Source organism: Aethina tumida, chromosome 2 (genome assembly GCF_024364675.1).
Source record: "Aethina tumida isolate Nest 87 chromosome 2, icAetTumi1.1, whole genome shotgun sequence".
NCBI classification, from domain to species: Eukaryota; Metazoa; Arthropoda; class Insecta; order Coleoptera; family Nitidulidae; genus Aethina; species Aethina tumida.
In genome coordinates, this window is record NC_065436.1 from 26,146,342 (window position 1) to 26,171,429 (window position 25,088).

General features: G+C 31.8%; 2 protein-coding genes across 4 annotated transcripts in view; one reads left to right on the top strand and one right to left on the bottom strand.

The window, feature by feature from the left end:
• Positions 1–25,088, top strand: part of LOC109604458 (zinc transporter ZIP11) — an 87,859-nt gene that overhangs the window by 25,241 nt on the left and 37,530 nt on the right. The gene's annotated exons all lie outside the window — the stretch shown is intronic.
• Positions 14,579–20,844, bottom strand: LOC109604457 (excitatory amino acid transporter 1). Its single transcript, XM_020020985.2, has 6 exons — positions 19,894–20,844; positions 18,719–18,761; positions 18,627–18,663; positions 18,093–18,507; positions 15,386–15,715; positions 14,579–15,009 (listed from the first exon to the last, which is right to left on the bottom strand). Exons 1-6 carry the CDS (start codon positions 20,367–20,369, stop codon positions 14,826–14,828), a joined length of 1,485 nt encoding a protein of 494 aa, XP_019876544.1. The 5' UTR covers positions 20,370–20,844; the 3' UTR covers positions 14,579–14,825.

Below are 25,088 nucleotides of genomic sequence, written 5' to 3' on the forward strand. Positions count from 1 at the left end.
CTCCATGCGGGTCATGAACTCCTACTCCAAATTTCCCAAAAATGGAGCTTTTACTAGATTTTCGCCGAAATAAGTGCAATTTCATCGGTAATTAGGTCGATTTCCAATAAATCACCGTGGCAGATTATCGTTCGAAGGCCGGCCAGACACCGGAAGTAACCTTAAGCTGGCGTGGTTTTCCGTTTCCTCGCAACGCTTATTACCTGGAAAGATCCAGGAAGTGGCGTAGCAGGAAAACAGAGCCTGTATGGAGATCGCAGTCCTTTAATCGTCCTGTGCTCGCAACAGGTATTTCCTGGCGAGGAATCGATCCATTATAACGTTTACTAGGACACTCCATTCTCGTTTAATTTTAAATTATATCATTTCTATTATTATAACGTCTAATGCTTTGTAACTTAATAGTTAGTCGGCGATAAAATCAAGACTCCATCATTAAATCCAATCTGGAAAATGGATGGAGTTTCCTGGAAATCATGCAGCGGCGCATCTCAAAACGAGAACAACAAGAAGTGTAGTGTTGGAGAACTAAACTTTTTACCCGGCACAGTAAAAAGTGTAGTTTGGAGGAATTGTACCAGATTAAGATCCGGAGCGCATCTCCTGCAAGCAGGTGTGTCGCGTGAAGGCGCACGTCACGCCTGCAGGACTGCACTCGGGACCTTTGAGTCCGGGGAACAACCCCCAAATGAAGAATTCTTCGAGCAGGAGAACAGCGGGACGAGATGGTGGCGTGGGTCCCTGGAATGCGGCCGGCGGGATCGTGGAAACACTTTCCACGTTGGAGAGTTTGGTCGGCGTTTTTTTTTTTTAATTTAATCAGCAGATGAATGGCATGTACGGGTAGATAGCGGACGTGTACGGTGAATTAAATTAAATTGGCGGCGAGGCAAATGCAAATATTTGCATGGAACGGAACGGCGAGAGTGGTGGAGTGGACGAAAACGGTGCTTATTCTAGGCATCGAGACCGGAAAGTGCGGGGCCGTCTTTAATTATAGATGCCGCATGCAAATCGACACGACAGTACATGACAAACGAGATGGAACAATTTCGGATCAAAGCCCAAAATTACAATGTATCATTATGCATTTTAATTTAAATATGCAAAACCTCGCCGGCCACTTACCAACATTATAAATGATAATAATTATCGGTTCGTGACTGTTAAAATACACAGGCTTAATTGTTTCGGACTTGCCACACTCGACAGATTGGAACGTTTTCGTTTTGATTTATGGTTAATTTATTAACGCATTTTTTGACCGATACGATTATGACTCATAAGTCAAACGTATGAAGTCCTGGATGACTTCTTGTCACACATTCTCTGACATAAGATGATGAGTTTTTATGTTGGGTACTGTATTGAAATCGCAAGTACCGTGAATAAAAATATGAAAATGTCATGATGACTCTTATTACTCAACCACCCACCGAATGTGTCTTCAGAAAACACCCTGAAAGAATCCACTGGTACTTTTCATCATCGGGTGTACCGGGAGTGAAATTGAAACACGGTTCAGATGTTTGAACGACGGGATGAGGCGGTGGAAGCTTGACATCTTGCAGGTTATGTAAGTGCACCACCACGGAACAGTGGTCCGACAGGTCGTTCTCCGGGCCGGGTGCCGAGGTAGTAACAGCGCTTGGATGCGAGACGGGCCGACGGTTACGTAACGGGAGCGTGCTGATGGCGCATACCTGAGAACGCCGCTCCGCGCTCGGTGTGTTGCCGATTCCTAGAAATGAGACGACGCACAAGTCGCCGAACGGCAATAACCATACGGACATTCTCACATCTTCACACCTGTGTCGGTAGATTAACACACTTAACGTCCAAATGGTATATTTCGAAGGATATTGCTGTGAAATAGGTTCATGAATTGTACAAAAAATGTTGAAAAGCTCAAGAGGATGCACTGAAGAATCTAAATCTACTATATTTGAAAAACTTTTCATATTCCTTGTATAGTAGTAACAATAAATCCAAATAAAGACTTACTTATGAAATGGCTTATATAATTGAAGCACAAAAGTTAGAAAAGTCAAGAAGATGAACTAAAAAACTAGTATGTTTAAAGAATTGATTACATTCCTAGTACCTTCAAGGGCATCAGTCCAAAGTCAGTCAAGATATATTGAAGTAATTATAATCAAAAAAAGATTTTCTTATGAAATAACTTGTATAATTGAAGCAAAAATGTTGGAAAATAAAAGAAGATGCACTAAAAAACTTAAACAAATCAAATCTACTATATTTTTTTAACATTTTATATTCCTTTCTTAGTAAGGACTCTCCTAGATGTTATTGAGACTCGGTGGTCGTTGAATTTTGTCCGTTGCGTATCGGTTTTGGACCCCACGTGCGTCGTGGACGGGTCAGAGACGGTCAGCAGACTCCGGGCTAGCGCCCTTCCTGCTGCCGTTGCCTCTGCTCCTGCTGCCACCGACTTTGGGCGCTCCAATAAACGCACTTCTTTTCGCTCGTTGTTGACCTGACGCGTGCGTATATTACTTTGCTTTAAAAACTTGAAACTTTAAATAATAATAACCAATTATGGGGTAAGATTCCTCTTCTTTCTCCTTCACTGTCCTCTATTGCTGGCCTTTAAGATTTAATTAATGTTTGTTTTAAGTGTAATAAGTTGTGTCTCATTTAATTATTTTCACCTCTGAATATATTATGAAAAATCCACAACGTAATTTCAGTGATCCCAACTAATTATCGATTATTTGATTAAAAATTAATTGCGTTATTAATATCAGAGAATGAAATACGGCTTTTTAATTGGTGTCTAATTAAAGCGTCTCGCATACAGTCACAAATCGTAAATTATGAGCAACGAGTCGACTGAAAATGAATGCACGTACATAACTTTTTACAGATGATCATCAAATAAAAATCTAATTTAGCACCTCCCCGTTTATTAATGTGTAGTACGCCGTTGTATTATTAATTAAACATTCGCACATAAATTATGATGCGCCGCGATGGATGTGCATTTGCATCGAGGCGACACGCCCACAATGGGAACATCGGGAAGTGAACATTTTTAGCGATCCCATGATGTACGGCATTTGCATAAACGATGTATTCGACGATAAAATTAATAAGAACTCGCAGATTGTAAATTCCTTAATGATCGGCATTAATTGTTAACGAAAAACAAGAACTCTCCCTCCCACCCTGCTCGGTTGAAACTCGATGCCCTGTGCTCCGCGAGTTTGTTTCTTTTTTTTGTGAAATCTTTATCAAGCGCGTCGTTTCCTTTTAATTCAAACGCATCAGCGAAATTCAGTTCGTGCAGGAATGTAAACCGAAGGACAACGTATCTGATACCAGAAACACACATGAGTGCCTTAGACTAAACAATGATATCGTTAAGGTAAAATAACAAATTTGTAGTATCACGGTGCATAAATTCATAAATTTCATCAGAATTCATTTTGTAATATTATTGTAAACTGTACTAGTGACTAAGGACGACCTTATTGATCACTCAGTTGAAAACAGAATCACATGTTGAATTTTTTACACAATTAGTGGATGTTATTGGGAGAAAGAGTTTTGTAAAAATGGATAAAGAACAGCTAACTATATTCAAAGAGAGAAAAATATCTAAGATTTCTAAATCTAATGTTGGAAGAAGTTGTGTATAGATTTCAATGCAGTACCATCAAAATGTATCCCCAAATAACTATTAAACTTACTTTGATTACTCGAACCAAATTGAAGACTCAGAGTGGTCAAATAAACAACATAATAAATATTATTGTACTGGGTAGCCAAATAGTGGAGATCGCAGACCATCATAAACTACTAATGGAAAAGTATATATTATCAGTAGAAGTGCCAAAAAACAGAAATAATGTCTAAGTTGGCCACCAACAGGAGTAACACAACTGACGTATGAGGAAAATCAATTTTCCAATTAAAGATCCATTTAAGACATTGTCGCATCTTTTAAAAGTGGTGGTAATGATAAAACTCTATAACAATTTAGCTGATCAGTGGATTTTTTCTATTTTTTATGTGATTAAATTTTTATGAAAAAAATTTATCAGAATATTTTCTCAAAAAAAGAAAGATATTCATCAAAATTTGTAACATATCTTATTATATAACGGATAGAGACTAATTCTGCTTTAAATAATCAAATAATAATAACAATAATGTTGGAAGAAGTTGTTAACAAATTAAATAAACAGCAGGATTCCGTAATATTCATAACACACAATAATAAATACTAAATAGCTTACCGAATAATGAAAATATTATTATAATTCTAGTTACTTGTGTTAAGTGAAAATCGTGGTGTTATTTTTGGTGAATACCGAAAATAAATTTAACTGACAATAATTTAATAGTTTGTCAAAGTCGATGAATATGAGTATAAATATTTTAGTTCTTTTTAAAAATCTTTGACATGCCATGAGGTAGCAGGAAAACAGTTAAAGACTCCGATTTATCAATTAAATAACAAAATAATTATAATTGTATACCACCCCTAATTACTAATGGAAAAAAATATGTGCCCCTGAGAAAAAAAAAACGGAGAGAACATTTTTAAATTTCCTGATATGAGGAAAGTAAATTCTTTTCTATTTTTATTTATTTTTTTATCTTGAGAACTTTAGTCACATTTTTTATTATAAACTTCTTGTCTCATACATTAAAAAAGATAAAAACTCTATAACAATTTAAATGATCAGAAGTCGATAAGTTTAATATAAAAAGAAAAAGTTTTCTTTGGTCTATTTTCTCTGTTTTTTATATGATGAAATTTAATGCCTTTACTACTTTCTTGTGAGTTTGAGATAAATATCTATATATAATATATTTTTCATGTAATAATGAGTCCTATTACAATTTAATACAACTTACATATCAGACCTATATGCATTTAAAACTGAAAAAAGCTAAATAATCAAATTATTTCATGATAATTAATCATGAAATTTTTGTAAATAAAATACTTCATAAATTGCTGAAAATATATTAAATTTTTTTTTATTATTATATTAAAATTTATTTTTTATCACAAACTAAAAGAAAGATTTTTTTGGTCTACCTTCTCTATTTTATTTTTTTCTATATCAACGGTTAGAGAAGCTCACATTGCCATATTATATTGACAAATTTTGTGACGTTTATATTTATTTTTTTAGAAAATATAATTTATTCTAAATTATCACTTTCAACAATCATTAAAATCCATTGAATTATTTACAACAGATACCCACAAAAAATTAAGCTATGGAAACTGTCCCAAAAATTTGGTTAGAATTATCAAGATCCATTTATTGAGTAAAAGCGACACACAATTTTCACCCCTCTTGACGTTATCAACCAGCATTGTTTCGCTTCCCCTTGTATACTTTGGTTAGATGATTAAACTAGAACACAGGTCAGTGGTTGACATGTTCGTCCAATCGTCACGCACCCCTTCCTTATTTGCATGTCCCGCTTCATTCTCTCCACCCCTTAGTCCGCAACAACCCTCATCGATTCGATAGCGAAGGGTCACTTTCCATATTTCGCTCCTTGCGTTTCTGCTATCCTGATGAAACATTTCCCAGTTTCCATACTTTTTGTCTGGAAGGGGATCCAGAAGTTCCATTTCTATGAAGAATAGTGTGCATTGATACGGGAGTCTACTCCACGGATTTGCACTGGATTTTTTAGAGTATTAAATCCTTAATTTTGGCTTTAAAATTTGTTACTGCGTATTCAATAATTTTATGTGTTTATTATTTAATAAAATTGAAGTGGGAACAACATAAATGATAGTCATTGTGGGGGTAACAAATGGGAATAATAATTGTTGCACATGAATCAGTGACGCTCCATTTTGAGCACAATCCTCCCCTGTCGCTTCGATTATGTCTCCACCCCCTCACTTTATATAGAGGGTGGATCACGTTCCGCGCCCGGACTTCTCGTCCACCCTCACTCCGTTCTGTTCTCCTGCTGAAAAATTTCCCGGAAGTTTTCCACGCTCTTTGTTCGACCGCGACTCTTCCGGAGTCGCGGCATCGGCGGCGCCGCGAGGAAACTTCCAGCCGACACTTCGCCGTTCCGAGTCCTTGGGTTTATGGTTTCCTGTCCGGCCCCTTCCGGTGTTTTCCGGGAAGTGCATCGTTATGCGGGCACGTATGGGGTGCTTTCCATTCGGGATTGGTTCATGAGGGTCCGTGTGTGTGGTCGGCGATTATGTGAGTGGACAAAATGAGGGGAAAGCTTTCAGCTTTCAGGAGCTTTGTCGATCTCTTTCCTCAGTATGGTGTCCTGGTACGGATATTTTTCAGTCGCGCTTTTCAGAATTCCTGAAACGACTTTCTAATTTTGCTCTTTGACACGCGGTTCATGAAATGCGGTTTCACGAGTACTACAATTGAACGGACGTGTGTTTTGTATATCGGCGACCGAATCGAAACAGTTTATTTATTTAAAATAATACGTCAATAATATTTTGATTTACGTTGACGTTTTTATCGCGATCGTTAACTATTACCTGAGCGAGTCGATCGGATTATTGCACTTTGTGTTGTTTACATATGCAGTTATTGTTCGCAATTTCATATATGCACATGACGTATTATTTACATATCCATAACATTACACCAAGTGAATTTTCCTTTAGACTGCACACCTCCTGTGTTCTCATGATTGCCGGATAACGGCATTTTCCGGAGGTTTTCCCCGTACGTTCTCGTCCAACTTCATTTCCTTGTTATCGTCCTCTTGATGCGAGTGCGACGTTAACACTGAACCGTTACCTTACGATTGAGCGTTGTTTCGGGGATTTTCCCAGCTCAGGGAAATTCGAGACGACCTTCGTCCAGATTATGGAAGCCTGATGAAATTCCATATCGGAAGTTCGCAATATTCGACTCTATCGTTTCCTCGCACAGAAAGCGTCCCTTTAAATGTTTATCTCATTTAATTGTAATTATTTTGCCGCCTTTTTTAATACGTTTATCTTATCTTGTTGCGTTTTATCGTCACTAATGTGTATGAATTTTTAAAAATACACATTACATTAATAATTAACTGTTGCAAATCGTAAATTTTAATATGAGTTTACAAATTGCCAGGATGTCCCGGTATGCATTTTTTTTTTAAACGATTTTCCCGGAAGTTGGGGAAATCGAATGTCAGGAGAACAGGAACATTCGCTGGTAAATCTGGACCATTTCAGTTTCCTGGAACGCATTGGAATTCGTCTTAATGCGGACGGTTCCGGTTCCAATTTTTTCGATACAGGCCTGGAGAACAGTATCGAAAAACAAAATTATAAGTTATGCATATTCGCTGCAGGAGGTTTAAATGGTTGGTTGTCATTTGATGTTGGGACATAAGTTATCAGTCGTTTGAACCGAAGCCGACTTTATAACATAACAGATTCTTTTCGCTGTGAAGAAAGTTGATACTGAAATTTTCTGGCATTTTTCTCTGTATGTTTTTGTTATAATTGGTGATTTCAGTAAACTTTTTTTATATATTATTAGATAAATAATATTAGTGTTATTTTTTGATAAACCTCCATTTTATCAGATTTTATGAAGGTATTAATTTAAAATGAATAATTTGTATCATATTTTCTTAAATCGGAAACATTTGTATGTCAATTTACTATTATAATTACGTAGAAAATTGAAAATATAAACAGTATAAGAAAACATGAATAATTAATTAATTTTAATAATAATAATCATTTTAATAAACCGTTGGAATATGGATTTTTTGATTATGTTTAATATTTTATTTAAAGGGAAATAATTCAAAAGCAGTTTTATGTAGCTTTTTTATGGAAACTAAAAACGATTTAGATTCAAATCTAAGGAAAATTGTTTTCAATAATATACTATTGGGGTCAATTATATACAATTTTTAAGATTGCAATCTTTTCTGTTATGTATAAAGTCAAAAACATTGTTTTTATCAGTTTAAATGAAATTATGTTAATAAATCATAGTATAAATTAATAATTTGTATCCTTTTTATAGTATTTAATGAATTCAACATAAGTTTTTGTTGATTAAATGAACTTATAATACATATAATATTATATACATACGGTCGGCGTCAGATCTGCAGTTACATCTTAAAGGCTATATTCGCTTCCGGCGAGTGTGTGAGATTGGAGGGGATAGTAGCAAAAAGTGTGCGAGTGTTCAATTGTGACACAGTAAATAAATATTTTTAGATGTGTTATTGCAACAGATTCGCATCATTAATTTTTGACAAATTAAGAATATTGCTTATTCACGTTATGTGTTTTGAATCGAATATTAATGTATACAACTTTTTTATAGTTACAGTTCTTATTGTTTAATTCGTATAATAATTGTTGTCCTAATTCTAATATATTTATTCTAAAAGGTATTTTACTCAATTATCATATAATATATTGGAAATTAAGAATTATTCTCTATCATACGAAAGTTTTTACCATATCGTATTTGTATTAAAAGTTAAATGTATAATTAAAGTAAACAAATAAATTCAAAAATAAATAATATATTTAATAAAACAAATTATTAGTATTAAATGTCTATTTGAACAAAATATATTGTATAATACTTCTATAAATAACAACTAAAATGAAACATAATATTTAAATACAAAATTATAAAATATAATTGGTATTGTTTAATATTAAAAAAAAATCTTACATTTTAGTGAGGTTGGATGTTGGATATACTAAATAAAATGTTCCATTAAGACAAGCTATTTTGAATTAAAAAACTACAGTCTCACAATAGAAGTATTGAAAATATTTTGAAATAACTAATGTTGATTTTTCATTACTGGTTCAGTTCTACTTTTTTATTTTTTTATTTTATATCGTTTATTTTTGTTGATCAAGATACACGAAATATATTGTAAATAAATTAATTTAATAAATAATTCAAATCTACTATTGTTTAGAAGTTTAAATACCACCCAAAAATTCATGTTATAAATATTATGATCCATATTAAAATTATAACAGTTTCTCATATGCAAGATTCTCAAAAAACGAAAAACAAAATAGTAGTTATTAATGACAATTAGAATTTTAAGTTTAATAACAATTTGCAGATCCGACGCTGACTGTATAATACTTTAGTTAAAGCTCTTTTGGTTTTAAAAAACTATTTTTAAAAGTATGGAACTGAAAATATTTAAAATATTATACACAATTATCTACAATTTAGTTCTAATAAACATTTTTTAAACTTCTTTATGGTATTATTTAAAAACTATTTTAATGTGAAAAAATTGTATACAAAAATATTTTAGTTAATCTTATATTTTTAAAGTTTCCACTCTGTTATTTATATAAAAAACATTCTTTTCATCAGATTAATAAAGTTATAAATTCACATATGTATAGATCAATAATTTGCTTCCTAAATGTTATGGAAAATTAAATTAAATTGTTTATTTTTGCTTATTAAATAATTTTATAGATAGTAAGTAAACATGAACTTACAACTATTTTTTGGCTTTAAATAATAAAAAAAAATAAAATTGTGGAAATTAACATTTTTAAAATATCAATAACAAATATGTTGCTTCAGTTTTAGTAATTAGAACATTGATTATTTTAGATTACTTAATTATACTTATTTAAAAATCTTAAAAATATAATAAAACAATTACATTACTCTTGTTTCAATAAAATTTTTATATTAATTATTCTTTAAAAACAAAATATTATAAAAACAGTTTTATTTAGCTTTTTTCCTTGCGTATAAGAACTCTTTAGATTTAAACAATGAGAATTGTTTTTTTATAATATCCAATATACTAATTTGTATGCTACATTTTGAAAATATTTGATTAAATAAGTTTGTAGTGCATATATACATAATTCTAAGAAAAACTGCTTTCAAAAAATTTAACACATTACATCAATAATAATTGATTATTATGAAAGTTCTCAGAAAACGGGAAAGATATATATATATATATATATATATATATACACTCTTTGTATATATTTTTAATAACAAAAACTACATCTACACTTTTTAAAAGTTTAAACAACTACACTTTTTAAAAGTAATATACGAGGGTGTTTCAAAGTTAATATAAACAATGTACTGTTTACTTAAATAGAAAAAATTATTTACAATTTTAATTAATCCAAAAAGATTCTAATTTATATTATTTTGTATACAAAATCAGAAAACTTTTTACGTTCAATTAGTTCTTTATTGTAAAATAAAAACATATTTTATTAATCTATAATTTTGATTAAAATCTTCATTTTTTACAATAATAATATTAAAAAATAATATTTTTAGGATTACAACATAGATTATATATTTTTATATTAAAATCTTTTTGCACATTTTATAAAAGGGTATTCGGATATTTTATTTCATACTCAAATATGACACATACATATTTTTTTAAAGCAATATTATCATCTCTGTTAATGGGTTTAACATCATAAAATTGCCATACGAATTTGAGTGGGCCCCAGAACTGCGCTAGTAACAACACAATCCTTGACAGCGATTTTTTTTACGTGGCATTTATTCCACCTCGTCGTCCATTATGGCATGCCACCGCTGGGGAGCGATGCGATCACCCCAGTTTATGATCTCTCACGTTGAAATTATTCAGTCCACACTTGCCGGGATCCTCTGTGTCTCGAACTCTGCGGCCACTGGCGCCTCTTTTTCGTCCCGTTGCATAAAACACACACCGTGGGTGGAATTCGAAGAACGGCCGGATGGAGACCGCCATATTTTGCACTTGTAAAGAAGACTTCATTGATCTGGTTGTAACTCAATCAGTTTTTAGCAATTTTCATAAAATATCCGTCCTAAAATTTACAGTATAAAAACAATAGTCAAAAATGTACGACTAAAACGACGACCATAAAAACCCCATTCAACACGACTCATTGGTAGCAACGGTGCGGCGGTCATTTATCCCATCAGAATGCGGCGCCCGGTCTCGCCTCCCCCTGCACCCCCCTTCGTTCGGACGCACACACATTCATAAAACCGAAAATTTGGGCCGGTCGCTTGCCGCGAGTACTATTTATTTCGCACCTTGTCGGTTAACCGGTCGCGATGGCACGCTTTAAAATATTCCCTCCGACCAACAGGTAACCCGCCGCCGCTCGTTCAACGAGAGATTGATGAAACGCCCCAGCACTGAGCGCCCGGCTCTTTTTTGATGTCTTTTCTTCGGGCTTCACCATCACGGGAACTGTGTTATTAAAGTTTCTCTTGTTACACCACAATTTTATGCTATTGTGTTTCGGAGGTTCTTAATTAAGCTGATTGTGATGAATAGTTTCTCAATTACAATTTTTAATAAAATGTACCTAATATTAAATATTATTTGTTAATGAATTTTTTGTACATTCGATTTCGAAGTCCAAAAGTTAATCTTATTTGGTACCAAAAAAATAATTTACGTCCTTGATTCATGATTTATTTGAATATTTTTTATATTCTATTTTTAAATTTTCATATTAATATATATGTACTATTGAAAAACTATTGTAATTATGCTAATTTGCTTAAAGCAGGAGAAGTATGTTGCATTCGTTATCCATTTGGAAAAGATGATGTAAATGATGAAGTCGCATGATTTTGACAATGAATGGCATCGAAGATGAACAACGTCAAGGCCATCCTGAATGTTATGCTAACGAAGAAATAAAACAATATCTCGTGCAAAATCCTCATACAACATGTTTGGAAATAAGATACTAATTAAACTGCGGGGAATGAACCATTAGAAAGAGTCTTCGTGTAATGAATTTCATCAAAGTCGGATAAATGGATTCTACATAAATTAAGTGAAGATAACAAAATTAATTGTTTGATAATAGCCAATTCATTCCTTGCACGCAACGCAAATGAGCTTTCTATTGATAGTATTATTATATATGTCAAAAAATAAGTTATTTTTGACACTCCGGACAATAAAATGAAATCGTGTTTTAACCCATGAAACATTTTGATGATTGTGTGGTGGAGTTATTGACTACTTATAAAACGATCAATAAGACTATCTACTATTCGCAAATTAACCAAGTTCATGAAAAAAATTAGTTCTTTAGTTAGTTGAAGGGTCGGGTCCTCTGCTTCCTCATAGCAATGCAAGACCTGAAGTCCCAATAGGAAGTCAAAGAAATATTCGAAATTTTCCACATAAGATTGTCAAAATATTTACGTAATAGACTTTTAATTTTGGAGAGAATGATTAGATTCAGTTTTAAAAATCCACAATTTTGGCATTAATTTGCTTGTAGAACATTGGCAAAAAATTGCTGAATAGAATTATTTTTTTGAATAAAAGGAATTGTAAAAAAGTTATTTAAGTTAAAAAGAATAAATATATACTTAAACTTTAAAAATGTATTTAATTTTTTATCTAATATTTATAAGAATTTTTAATTTATAAACTTGTGTACTTGAAAATAAATTTCAAAATTTTGGGATGAATTTTTTTGTAGAACGTTGGAAAAAATTGTTTAGTATAAGTATTAATATTTTATCGAATAAAAGTTATTTTAAAAATATAATATTAAGTTAAACCATAGATTAAATAACGTTTAAAATATAAATTACTTTTTTCGGTAATTAATATTTATTGGAATTTTTAGTTTCTAAACTTTGAGTATGAAAATCAAGTTTTAATGACGTAAATTCTGAAATTCGAAAATTCTGATCCTACAATAAATAAATTTTAAAATTTTGGGATGAATATGTTTGTAGAAAGTTGACGAAAAGTTGTTTAGTATAAGTATTATTATTTTGTAAAAGTTATTTTAAAAAAGTATATTTAAAAGTTAAACCATAGATTAAATATATATTTGAATATTAAAGACAAATTAAAAGTAAATTTCTCTTTCCAGTATTTAATATTTATTGGAATCTTTAATTTTTAAACATGTGAGTTTGAAAATCGAGTTTTAATGTCCTAAATTCTTAACTTCGTCAATTCCGAACTTACAATAAATAAATTTCAATTTACAAAATTTAATTTTGAATTCCTATCTAAATTGACAAATCTACGTGTGTTATTGAGTAAAACGTCACCAATAAATTATAAATAAGATACTGTACGTAAATACATTCATAAATCATTGGTTAATAATGAAATATGCTTAAATAAAACATTGTCGTTTGTTTAATAATAGTGTCCATTACTTTTCATTTATTTATCCGCATATTAAATGAGATGTTGAAATCAATCTCAATAAAATTATTGAAAACGTCACATTATTTGAATACATTATGTAAATTATGGAAGTATTAAATTACAGTTCTTTGTTGTTGACCTAATCATTTATATTTGCCCTTTTTAAATTTTAAAAAGCATAATGTTAAAATAATTGAACGGAACGTTGTTATTTAAAATCAATTCAACTGTGGCTATTAGATTTGAATTGACTTTTTATATGCGATGAAAAATTATTCATCTGACATATTTAAATTAGCATTTTATTATTCATTATTTTTGGGATGTGAAAATTATTGAAACATTTATAATATTTTTGAGATTAACTGTTATTTTCTAATTTACCATATACTTGAAGGTGGTAATTAAACTTTAATATCCTCAAATTTATGAAGTAAAAAAAAATAGAAAATATTTTTTGTTTAAATTAATAATGTAAGTAATATTAAAAAAATTAGTTTTTGTACTAGTCTTGGCTTAGTTAGTAGATGATTTATAGAAGCGAGGAAGGTTGGTTTGTTCCCGATTAAAATTCAACCATGTAATAATTCCCGGCATTGTCCCCAACTTATCTAATTGGCAGTGATCAATATTCAAGCCGAGGCACAGATCGACATTAGATGTTGCAGGAAAATAATGCGTCGTCGCTCCTTGGCCAATAAAAAGAACTTCAGGTCCGACTATCGGAATCCGACCCGTTCAAAGCCACCAATGATACAATCAAGTACTTATGTTTTTAACATAACATGTCCGTATTTGGCGGCGGTCACGCCTTATGGCCCGGGGCTCCGCGAAGCGCTGGCCTTTTTATCGACAAAATGAAGGAATGTTCGCGGAATGTTTCCGATACGGAACATCCAGGAAAATAACCATTTCCTGACGTGTTTTTTAAAAGTTCCACCAGCAACAAGCTTTACGGATAACTGATCAGGTTGGCTACAGGAAATTCTAGCACTTAAGATAAAATTTACACCAAAATCTTATTTGTGACATTCTACTTACCTTTTAATTTAACTAATGAATATCTTTGTATTTTTATAATTTGTGTGGGAATGAACTCTGAAATTCTGAAAGAAATTTGGGAAAGCTAAAGCAGAACTAGATTAATTGTGATTGTTTTTCGTTTATTCGGAATGGATTATCGAAATTGAATTTCAATAGTAACAGGTCTTCTGTCCATAAATCCGAAATACCAGGCCACATTTTTTACAGTTTTTTATTTACGTCAGACTCCTTATTTTCATTATATAAACGGCATTCCTTTAATTTATGGCCCATTAGATTTTATCTACATATCACTTCACCAAAAATCTTAGTTCCAGGAATCACGGGGACCATCCTAAAATTCTTGTAGCTAAGAAATGTCGAAAAATAAAAGAAACAGTTTTATTTGTTTGTAAATTTGTACACCATTGTGTAATATGTTTACAATAATATGTTTACAATAAGTATGCTGGTTGAAAAACCTTTTATAAAAAGGATTTCTGAATTTTATACATTTTATGTGCATAATACTATTAGAAGAGATCGTCGATCAATTTAAATTTATCACATACTTAATTTAAAAATGTCAATGATAATTTATAGAAACAACATGTGTTATTATGGCTAGTATGCATTCAATTTTGTAATGTTTGTTGGTCTTGTAATGAGTTGCTTCTTTCATTTTTGTCCAGTTCTTCCATTGCAAAACTTTCTTTTTTATCGGATCCTAATCCTGCCAACTCCTTCTGACTTCGATGATTCACTATCGCAGCTCCAAATGCATCACCCATTACGTTTATGGCCGTCCTGAATCGATCCCTATATTTAAAAAAAAATTATGGTTATTTGACATTACGGTAGCCTTGACGAGGTAACACACCATGAAAGCAACTAATTGAAAAACAATGCACCGCACCACAAATTACTTCATAAAATCATAATTGACGTGTACTATTATCTGTAAGCTGTTATGTTTATTGATGGATTAGGATAATCCATTAATCTACGTAATCTGAAACTACGAAAGCCGCCAAGGATCTGTGTTTTCGGAATGCAATTCCAATAACTCTAATCTACGAAATGAAGTTTCACCCCAACCAGCAAATCTACACGTATAAACAAGCCAAAATGATAAATCGGCCTGTCGATTAATTAACCGTTCGCCACGTCGATTGTCTTATTCGAAAACACTTACAGCAGCCAGTCCACCGCTAAAATCAACGTGACATCTTCGGCCGGCAGTCCAACGGTGTCCAGGACCATGACCATGGTGACGAGACCGGCCTGCGGTATGCCAGCTGCGCCAATGCTGGCTGCGGTTGCGGTTATGCTGATCGCGATCAACGTGCCCAAGTCCATGTCCACCTCACGCACTTGGGCGATGAAGATCGCCGCCACCGCCTCGTAAAGGGCGGTGCCGTCCATGTTTATGGTGGCGCCGATCGGCAGGGCGAAACGTGCCACCCTCGGGTCCACGCCCAGGTTTTCTTCCAGGCACTTTATCGTCAATGGTAAAGTTGCCGAACTATAAAAAACAGTCAAATATGTTTTTCTGAATATTTATCACGATGAAGGTCATTGAATGTATTATGGTAAAATTGTTTTGTTTTATTTCAATGATTACTACTCGCGTTTCGATTTTTAATGAGCCATGCGAAAGTGTTTAAAAATTTGCGACAGGTAGAATAATTTTTGTGTCAAGATTTAGCACACAACATCGCTATTGATACGTGTGATTTTTTATGGGAACAATATTATATCGACTGAAGGTCATTTAGTTACAATTAAATTATTTGTTTTGTTTTATTTGAAAAAAATGTTTGTTACAGGTTTTATAATAGTCGTAAACTAATAACGAAATCGGATTACTAAACTGTTCTTTTGTTTTTCTCGTAAAATGATAAGCAATTTGACATACATATTTTGAACAGGTTATAAGTTTTTATGGTTCAATATACATGTACTAATTTTTAAACAACATAAAATTAGGACATGTTGTTTTAAAACATATAAAAATAGATGTTAGAAGTTATGGTATTTTTTTCTGAAAAAAATTATCTCTGATAAAAATTCTTATTTTTATAAATTTTGTCTAAAATGTTTTAATAAATTATATTAATTTTCTTTAAAAAGATGTTTCATAAAAAAATTCTCCTCCTTTATAATAAAAAAGAAAAAAAATTTCTTGTGTAATAAATAGAAATATACACACAATTTTCAATAAAGCAGACAAATTTTTGAAAATTTTTTTATAAAAAAATACAATAACAGGGAAAACAACAAAATTTTATAATGACAATATAATTTTTACTTCAAATAAGTGTTTTTTCCGGAAAAAATAATATAATTCTATACAAAAACACATTATTAATTGTTGCCAAAATTTGTCAAATAATTATATAAATAAAAATAATTTCTATATAATTTTTTTTTTTTTAAGTTTCTGTATAAAAAAATTATTAGAGATCAAAATTAATTTATTTCATTTGTTAATTTTGACAAAATATGTAAAAATGAGGACCACGAATATAATAGAATTTATGTATGTTCTAAAAAATGAACTGAATATTTTTATTTTTTATCAAATATTGATTCCATTTCACTTCACAGAAAAAAAAATAGTTTTTTCATGAAAAAATGTATATATTTTCCATACAAAAAAAACATTTTTTAATTTTTACTTAAAAAATATTAACAAAATAGAAATAGAGAGACATAAAATGTTTTTTCTGATTTATTGAAAATGATTTTATAAAAAATATTTATATTTTTTAATACATTTTATATTTGTTCTTTTTTTTTAAATATTTTTTTTTTATCGAAAAATAAATTTTTTTTCTTTACTGTTATCCTTTAAGTGGAAGTAAATAAAAAAATAATTTCACTCGTTGTCCTCATTTATACATATTTTCTCTCAAATTGTATTAATGAATGAAAAAATAATGTTGATGTCTCATAAAATAATTTTTATTAAAATATATAATAAGAGCTTAATTTTATATATTTTTAATAAATGTTGTCGAAAAATAAAAAAGTATGAATTATATTGAAAATATTTTTTCCTATAAAAAATGCTTATTTGAGGTAAAAAAAATTTACATAAGTTCTTCCATTTTCAATGGACCAGCGAAAAAGAAACAAAATTTTATTATAATAACGAACTTAATTTACATATTTTCTGTGAATTTTTTAGTAAATATTGAAAAATGTGTTTTCGTATAAAAAATTACTCTTCCTAAACAACAGTGGTTTGATATAAAAATTCTTTACTTCAGTTCCTTGCTTTTCAACGAAACAGATAAAACAAAAATTCTATTGTAACCACGGATCTTTTATTTTCTTTCTTGTGTCAAAAGAAATTAAAATATAAAAATTGCATTGTTTGCAGTAATAACCTGCAACTTTTCATAAATAACCGTATCCAGAAACGCCAAGATGATTAAAAGTCCACCGAGAACAATACGACTAATTAAAAAATGCATCTAAAACACGCGAAAACTGTCATTATTATTTATTTACAGAAATATTAATTGTGATGGAGGACTAGTTTACAACGTTAATTGTCTTTGCTATTATTACAGTTCCCAGTACACTGTTCAATTCGAAATATAGATCAGAGAAACTGTGTGCTGGGTCACCCGTTTTTTTTTTTAACTGACGGTCTTTTTTCATATCTTTATTACTTGCTTGACAGCGTATCGGCGAAGTAATAACTTCCGTAATTAAGTCTCCGCCTCTTGCGTAAAAATTGATAAGTCAAGTACGTTTGTTAAAGGCGATTTTGCAAGCTACAACTATCACTGTGCATGTCATTATTGTACAACAATATAACCGCGTCGAAAAAAAACCACACAAACCGTTTAGAAAGTTCAATCGAACTAAAAATCGGATGGACCATTTACCTTGAGGCAGTTCCGAACGCTGTGGCGATGGCCGTTCCAATGTTGGACACGAAGTGGATGGGATTCTTTCTGGTCAACGCGAAGTACAGCAGGGGCAAAACCACGAAACCCTGCAGCAACAATCCCAGGCAAACGGTTCCGAAGTACAAGCCCAGCTGACTCATGACCGTGCCGATGTCGTCCATTTCCAAAACTTTGGCGGCCACCAAAAACAGAATGCCCACGGGCGAGAGCAAAATCACCCAACCGGTGATCTTCATCATTACGGCCATCAGGCTGTGGAAGAAGTTGGCCAACGTTTTGGCTTCCTCGCCTAGTTGGGCGATGGCTATTCCAACAACCGCCGATGCCACCACCAATCCCAGGATGTTGGTTCCGGTTACCGTTTCTGTTGTGATCGAGAAGTCTTCCAACTCTGAAAGTACGAGTGAATTTTGATGCTTTTAAAAATACACCTTTATCTTGCTTATATTGAACGAGTTTGTGTTGCAAAGGTTATTTCCATTTTGTAATGATTGCTAATTGCGACAATACCTGTTGCATTGGTGTCGTTGACTAGCAAAGTGCGATGCTGAAAAATAAATACAGTTAGTATCAGAGCTTGTTTAAAAATATTTTTAACACACCTGGAAGATGCATGCTTCAATGATATTGGCTGGAAACATATTTCTGTAATGTAAAATTGGATACCATTAATTGTATGTACATGTTTTCGTAAAGTTTATTGAAAATTTAGAATTTTCTGTAAGTTTTTGACATTTAGATAGATAAGATCCTTATATCATCTGGAATCTTATCTTTGAGAATACAGTGTTTCATTATTGAAAATGCGTTGTAAATTTCGCTTCATTTTATCAACAAATCTTGAAAGCTACTTTAAAAATATACAATTTTTAGAGATATTTTAAATTTAGAAAAACGTAAGTCACTTTTTACTCCACTCTAAGTTTGAGTAACTAACAATGGGGCATTTAAAACAAATATATCACATCCCAACATCAGATTTTGTTAAACAAGGATCGTGGAAAAAACAAACAAAGAACTGTGTCAAAAATCAATGAATCGCCTAATTTAACATCCGTTACTTGTATATTTTTGCATTTGAACGAATAGCCAAAGTCATTGACCTCGCGAAGCTAATGACTGCGCATACGACAATTAATTTAATAAAGCCATTAATAGATTGCGCGACAATATTTACATTTGAACCGAGTATTCTTGACCCAAATGACCAGCTTCCAGTGCACTTTAAAAGGTGGCCGTTCAATATCACGAACGTGTTTAATAAAATACGAAAATCCCAGTATGTTACAAAACACTTTAATTAATGTTATCATAATTCTGTGCACACATGCAGATGTGTCGCATCAAGGTTAATTAGCGCAAGCGCGACCCACATACATTGGCAAAAAGATCCTCCGCTCTTCTGTTTCCTAGTTTGTTGCTTTAGAAATCGGAGATGCCGATATTAGATTGGCAATTATAGAAAGGAGGTTTTGTAATTTGGTTCGGACTTTGTTTACATTCTAATCCGTTGAAGATTATGACATAACGCGGAATATTCTTTTGGAAAGGATCTCTCTCGGGTTTTTGTTCCATTTTTTATCATGCTCAATGTTGATTAAAACGTATCTTATTTCACTTGTTAATTAAAAAGTCACTTAATATCCAAAATGCTGTGACTCAGATACCATCGTCGGTCAGAGAAACTGGTGGCTTCAGCTTCACTCTGACTTTGGAATGTAGTTTTCTTCTCTTTAACACGCCCTCCTGACCAGATAAACATGATTTTTTTACTTACTTGACCAAGTCCAAGAGAGTGTCAACGGTGAGCACGTGCCTTTTCTCCTCGTCCTCCTCCACATCCGTGTCGCCGGTGTGCCCCACTCCCGGCTTGATTGAAACGACAAGAACTATTCCTAGAACAACGGCCGCAAAGGTGGTGGTTAGATAGTAGGCAATCGCTCTGCCGGCGATCCGGCCGGACAGCGACAGATCCAGACTGGCTATGGCCGATATCAAGGAGGAGATGATGAGAGGAAGGATAAGACTCTTGAGCATCTGCAGGAACAGATCGCCCACATAGCCGATGTACATGATCTCGCGCTCGGTCCAATTGTCCTTCGTCGCCCGCAGGATGAAACCCAGTGCGGCACCGATCACAACACCGGCCACTGTGGCGATGGTAAGCGTGTTGGTTTTCAAACAGGACACGCATCTGTTCTCGTTCGGATCTCTAGGCTCCGGCATCCGGTCCATGTCTATGTGGTGATGCATCCTCGAAATTTCTGTTTAAATTCACTTCCTCGAAACCTGTGCGCTTCCAATTAAGCGGGCGCGTACCGACTGTGTACTACGTACGAGCGCTTAACTTATTTTATTCCATGCATCGACCGTAAAATGAGATAATGATACACCACTATCACTTTATCGGGCCGGCGAAAAATTACCCAGCACTTGCACACAACAATTTATGAAAACAAAACGGTGTCCGACTATGTACTTGGATCTCTCCGGACTTGGCTCGAGGTATTCCACCTGAAATGAAATACGCGGCGCATTCAGCACTGATACCAGTTTGATCCTGATTCGGTTCTCAATTTATTCCATTCCTGCGACCGACTTGTGGCAGTACTGTTGCGTTTGACATTTTTCAGCGATTGCAAAAACTATTGGTTAACTAATATTAATTTCGACGCTTTGTTCACGCTTTTTATGGACACCATAATATCTTGGAGCTATGTTATGTAACGTGTTGTACTGAGTTGAAACCAGCAAAGTGACTGTACGACGTTATAAGTTTGTAGTGGTTATCAATTTTAAATAACACGTTTGTGATTTTATGCCGAAATTTACATAAAATTTTGACATATTGATAATTTTTATTGGTGTTAAAAATGGAACCCATTGTTTTATTTATTTTACTGAACTTGAACGACCTTTACTAAGAAAATCCTGCTGATACAGTTGTTGTTAATGTTGTTTTCCACACTATTTGACACACTTAACCCAGAAGTTGATTTATGCGATTTCCAGTTATACCATTTTTATAGGTCATTGTTATATGATTAGTTAGTTAGTTTTTTGAGACATTTTTTATTTCTATTAACAAAATTCTTAAAAAAAAATTTTAGCAACCAATTCAAATTCAAGTTGTACCAAACCCACAACACATGACATATTGCTTGTTGAATGTACAATTTTGTGTTGGAAATTCGTATAATTTATACAAATATTTTTAAATAAATTAACATTGTTGTTGTGGTAAAAAAAGTAAAGTACCATTCAGGTTTTACCTGGTACGAACAATCCTTTGATTGTCGTAATTTTATACCATTGTCGTTTTTAGTTATTAATATTAAATTATCAATAAAAAAATTGATTAAACTTTAGTTAATTATTTTCCTTATAAATGTGGTTTTTTCAACGTAACAGTTCCTCGAAACCTATCGTAAAAACTGCAACGTGAATTTTAATTATATAATTCCTTGATATATTGCATGTTTTACCATAATTTCGATTACCTGATTGAATTAAAAAGTAACCCATATTATTGCACTATTCTCGTTATCATCGAAAAATTATTGTGTTCGTGCTATAAGCAACAACGATAATTTTCACGTTGTTGCAAACGATTTCGTGTCCGTTTATTTATATTGACACCTGAACTTCCATAAAAGACTAAAGTGAACGCTTGCATTAATCAGGAAACACCGGAAGCGAGTCCATTAATGTTCACCAGGCTGGCAGCTAGTTTTGAAAAGCCAGTGTCCTGACATAATAGTTTTAAGAATTGCATTATATTACTTACTTGCCTTAATGTCATAATCAAGATTACTTATTTAAGGACACTTACTGTAAACGAAAACTAGTTTGCAATTTAATAAAACCAGTCTATAAGGCAGAAAATTATGTGTAATATTTTAAATTTTATGCGAACTTATGTTGAACATATTCAGCCGTTTTCATATGCATTTTCCGACAACACCAGAAATCTCCATTCTCCTGTCCATTACCGAATTAGTCAATTCGGCCGTTTCAATTGCCTTTACGTAACGTTCCACGATTAAAGATCGTGTGTGTGTGTGTGTGCCTATAACTGTTGATGGATTTAACCCAGAAATAAGCATTGTAACTGAGTTGTATTACGTTCTGTTGCAATAAATAATTTCACACCGTTTATAACTCCGTAATAAGTGTGTGAATTTCATTGGACTGCACTTCTCAAAGCCTCCATGTGTGCGGCTCGATCTTTCGTATGAAACGACTTTTTTTGTCATTTTCCAAGATGTATTGTTTTTAATTGACATTTTTTTGCAATTAAGGTGTGTACTTTTTAACAATTATCTGCTAGAAATTAAATACATTGTTTATGTTTTTATTGCGGTTATATATATCTAAAATTTATACATAGTTGATTTGTTTTAAAATCCGAAATAAAGTTGATAAAATCATAAATGTGTAATTCTCCGAAATAAAATTATCTAAACAATCAATATTCTATAAAATATTTAATTAAAATTTTCCGTTCATTGATTTAAATATATATTGGTCAAAAATTGTATATATTTGATTTGTTTTAGAAATAAAACTGATAAAATCATAAATATGTAATTCTTTGAATAAACGCTTGTCAGAACAATTTGTATTTACAAAATATTTAATTAAAATTTTAACAAGAAATATTAAAAAATGGTGGATTCTATAAAAATTTAATATATTAGAAATAAAACTGATAAAATCATAAATATAAAATTATTTGATCAAATTGTCGGGCAATTTGTATTCGGCAAAATATCTAATTAATTTTTTTAGTGAATATTATAAAATGTATATTGTTTGTTCTTCATTTTAAATAGATCATCAAATTATATTAAATTAAATTTGTACATATTCTATTTGTTTTAATATTTTAAATAAAACTAAATTATAAGATTACCTGTAGTACAATTTGAGCTCTGTATTTAAAATTTAATAATTTTTTGCAAAGTTTATTTTAATATTAGAAATGAAATGATAAGAGCATAAAAATATAATTCTTAGAAATAAGATTGGACAATTTGTAACTTATGAAAATTTATTTAAAAATTTTAAAAAGAAGAAATTTTATTAATGGTGGGTTCTACAAAATGTATATTTTTATATTCTCTAAATTAAATTGATAAATTATAAAAAAATAAAAATGATGTATTCCATAAAATGTAAATTTTTATATTATCTAAATTAAATAGATTTTAAACAAAGTTTATACCTATATATTAAATTTATTTTAATTTTAAAAATTAAATTGATAAAATCATAAAAAATAAAAATGGTGGATTCTATAAAATGTATATTTTTACATTACCTAAATTAAATAAATCTTATGCAAAGTTTGTATATATTAGGTTTATTGTAATTTTTAAATATGAATTGATTATAAAAAAATAATGGATTATATTCTATAAAATGTATATTTTTTCATTATCTAAATGAAATGGATTCTATAAAAAGTTTGTGTATATTAGATATATTTTAATTTTAAAAATGAAATTAATAAAATCATAAAAACAATAAAAATGATGGATCCCATAAAATTTGTAGTTTTATATATTTTTTCAGTGACCAAATACATCGCCACAAATTTTTGTCAAAGTATTATACAGCGTGCAGGAATAATTTGACGAACACCGTCAATGTGTTTGTTATTGCGCGACGGGGTGCGGGGTACGGGGGGGTGTTGGTACGAACGTGGAAAAAGGGGCAAAAATGCGGTAGCGGCATTTCGCGGGTCCGCTTGCGAACACAAAGGAGCTGGGGAGCCGAAGAAGAGACGCGCGGCGAGACGGAGGAGCGAGAGGCCTCCTCTCCGTCCGTGGTGCAGGTGCGAGAGTGCAGATCGCATTCCTGAGCGGTGCGCGATCACGATCGTCTGGTCAAGGTAGGCCCGGCCACATTCCACAGCCGAGTTGACCCTTCTACTTCGCGAGGTCCGCTCTTCGGGCTGCCCGGGCGGCAGGAATCGGGATCCTGCTGGATGCCATCGCGTGTTGATGTCGCTGTTAAACCCTCGTCCTGTTTCTTTGATGGGGATGGAAACGTCAGTTGGTTCTGTTTGTTATCCATTATTGTAAAATAACACACAAAAATAATTAAAAATTAAATTCATAAAGAATTAAATTATTTATTTTTTATATTTTAATTACATGTATCATAACTTAAATTAAAATTACTATGACATAAAAATATATGTAACACTAAATATTTTTTTAAAAAATTTTATTGAAAATTTGATTTATATAAATTTGTGATTATTTTTATCAATTCTGAATATTACATTATTTTGAAAAATGTACAGTCTATTGAAAAAATAACGCATGTCTTATATAACTTTTGTATTTTTATCATTTATATTATATTCAATCAGTAATCTATATCATTCCTGCTTCTTAATAAAAAAGAAAGTAATATAACTTATTTTTTCAGAAAAAATAAATACAAATATAAACTTATTGAAATTAGATGTCAGCATATTGTTTTTCTGTTCTGTTCACAGAACCAGTATAATTACTTTCTTTAGAAAACTACGAACATTATTTATTTTATGGTGGATGAAATTATAGCAATAACATTCATTGCTGCGTATGATTTTCAGTCGTTATTTACTCGCGGTCATTTGCTTCTAATAATTATTTAATTATGGGTCGTACTGAAACTGTATCATTCACAATAAGAAAAATTATAATTCAGTGTTACCAAGATTGAGAGAACCAAATAGAGGACTCAATTATTTCCTGTATTATTAACAAGGTTGGAGAAACAGGGGTAAGTTGTAGCTAAAAAAAATATTGTGTCAAACGAGATAATTCGAATGCCAAAAAAACAATTCAAACGTCAATTTAAATTAATTAACTTGCTATTATAGTTCAAGGATTGGGAGAAGGAGATTAGTATGTATATGGGGGTTTGTTTGGCCGCAGATCTGCTTTGCTTTCTATTAAGGATATGAAGCCCCGA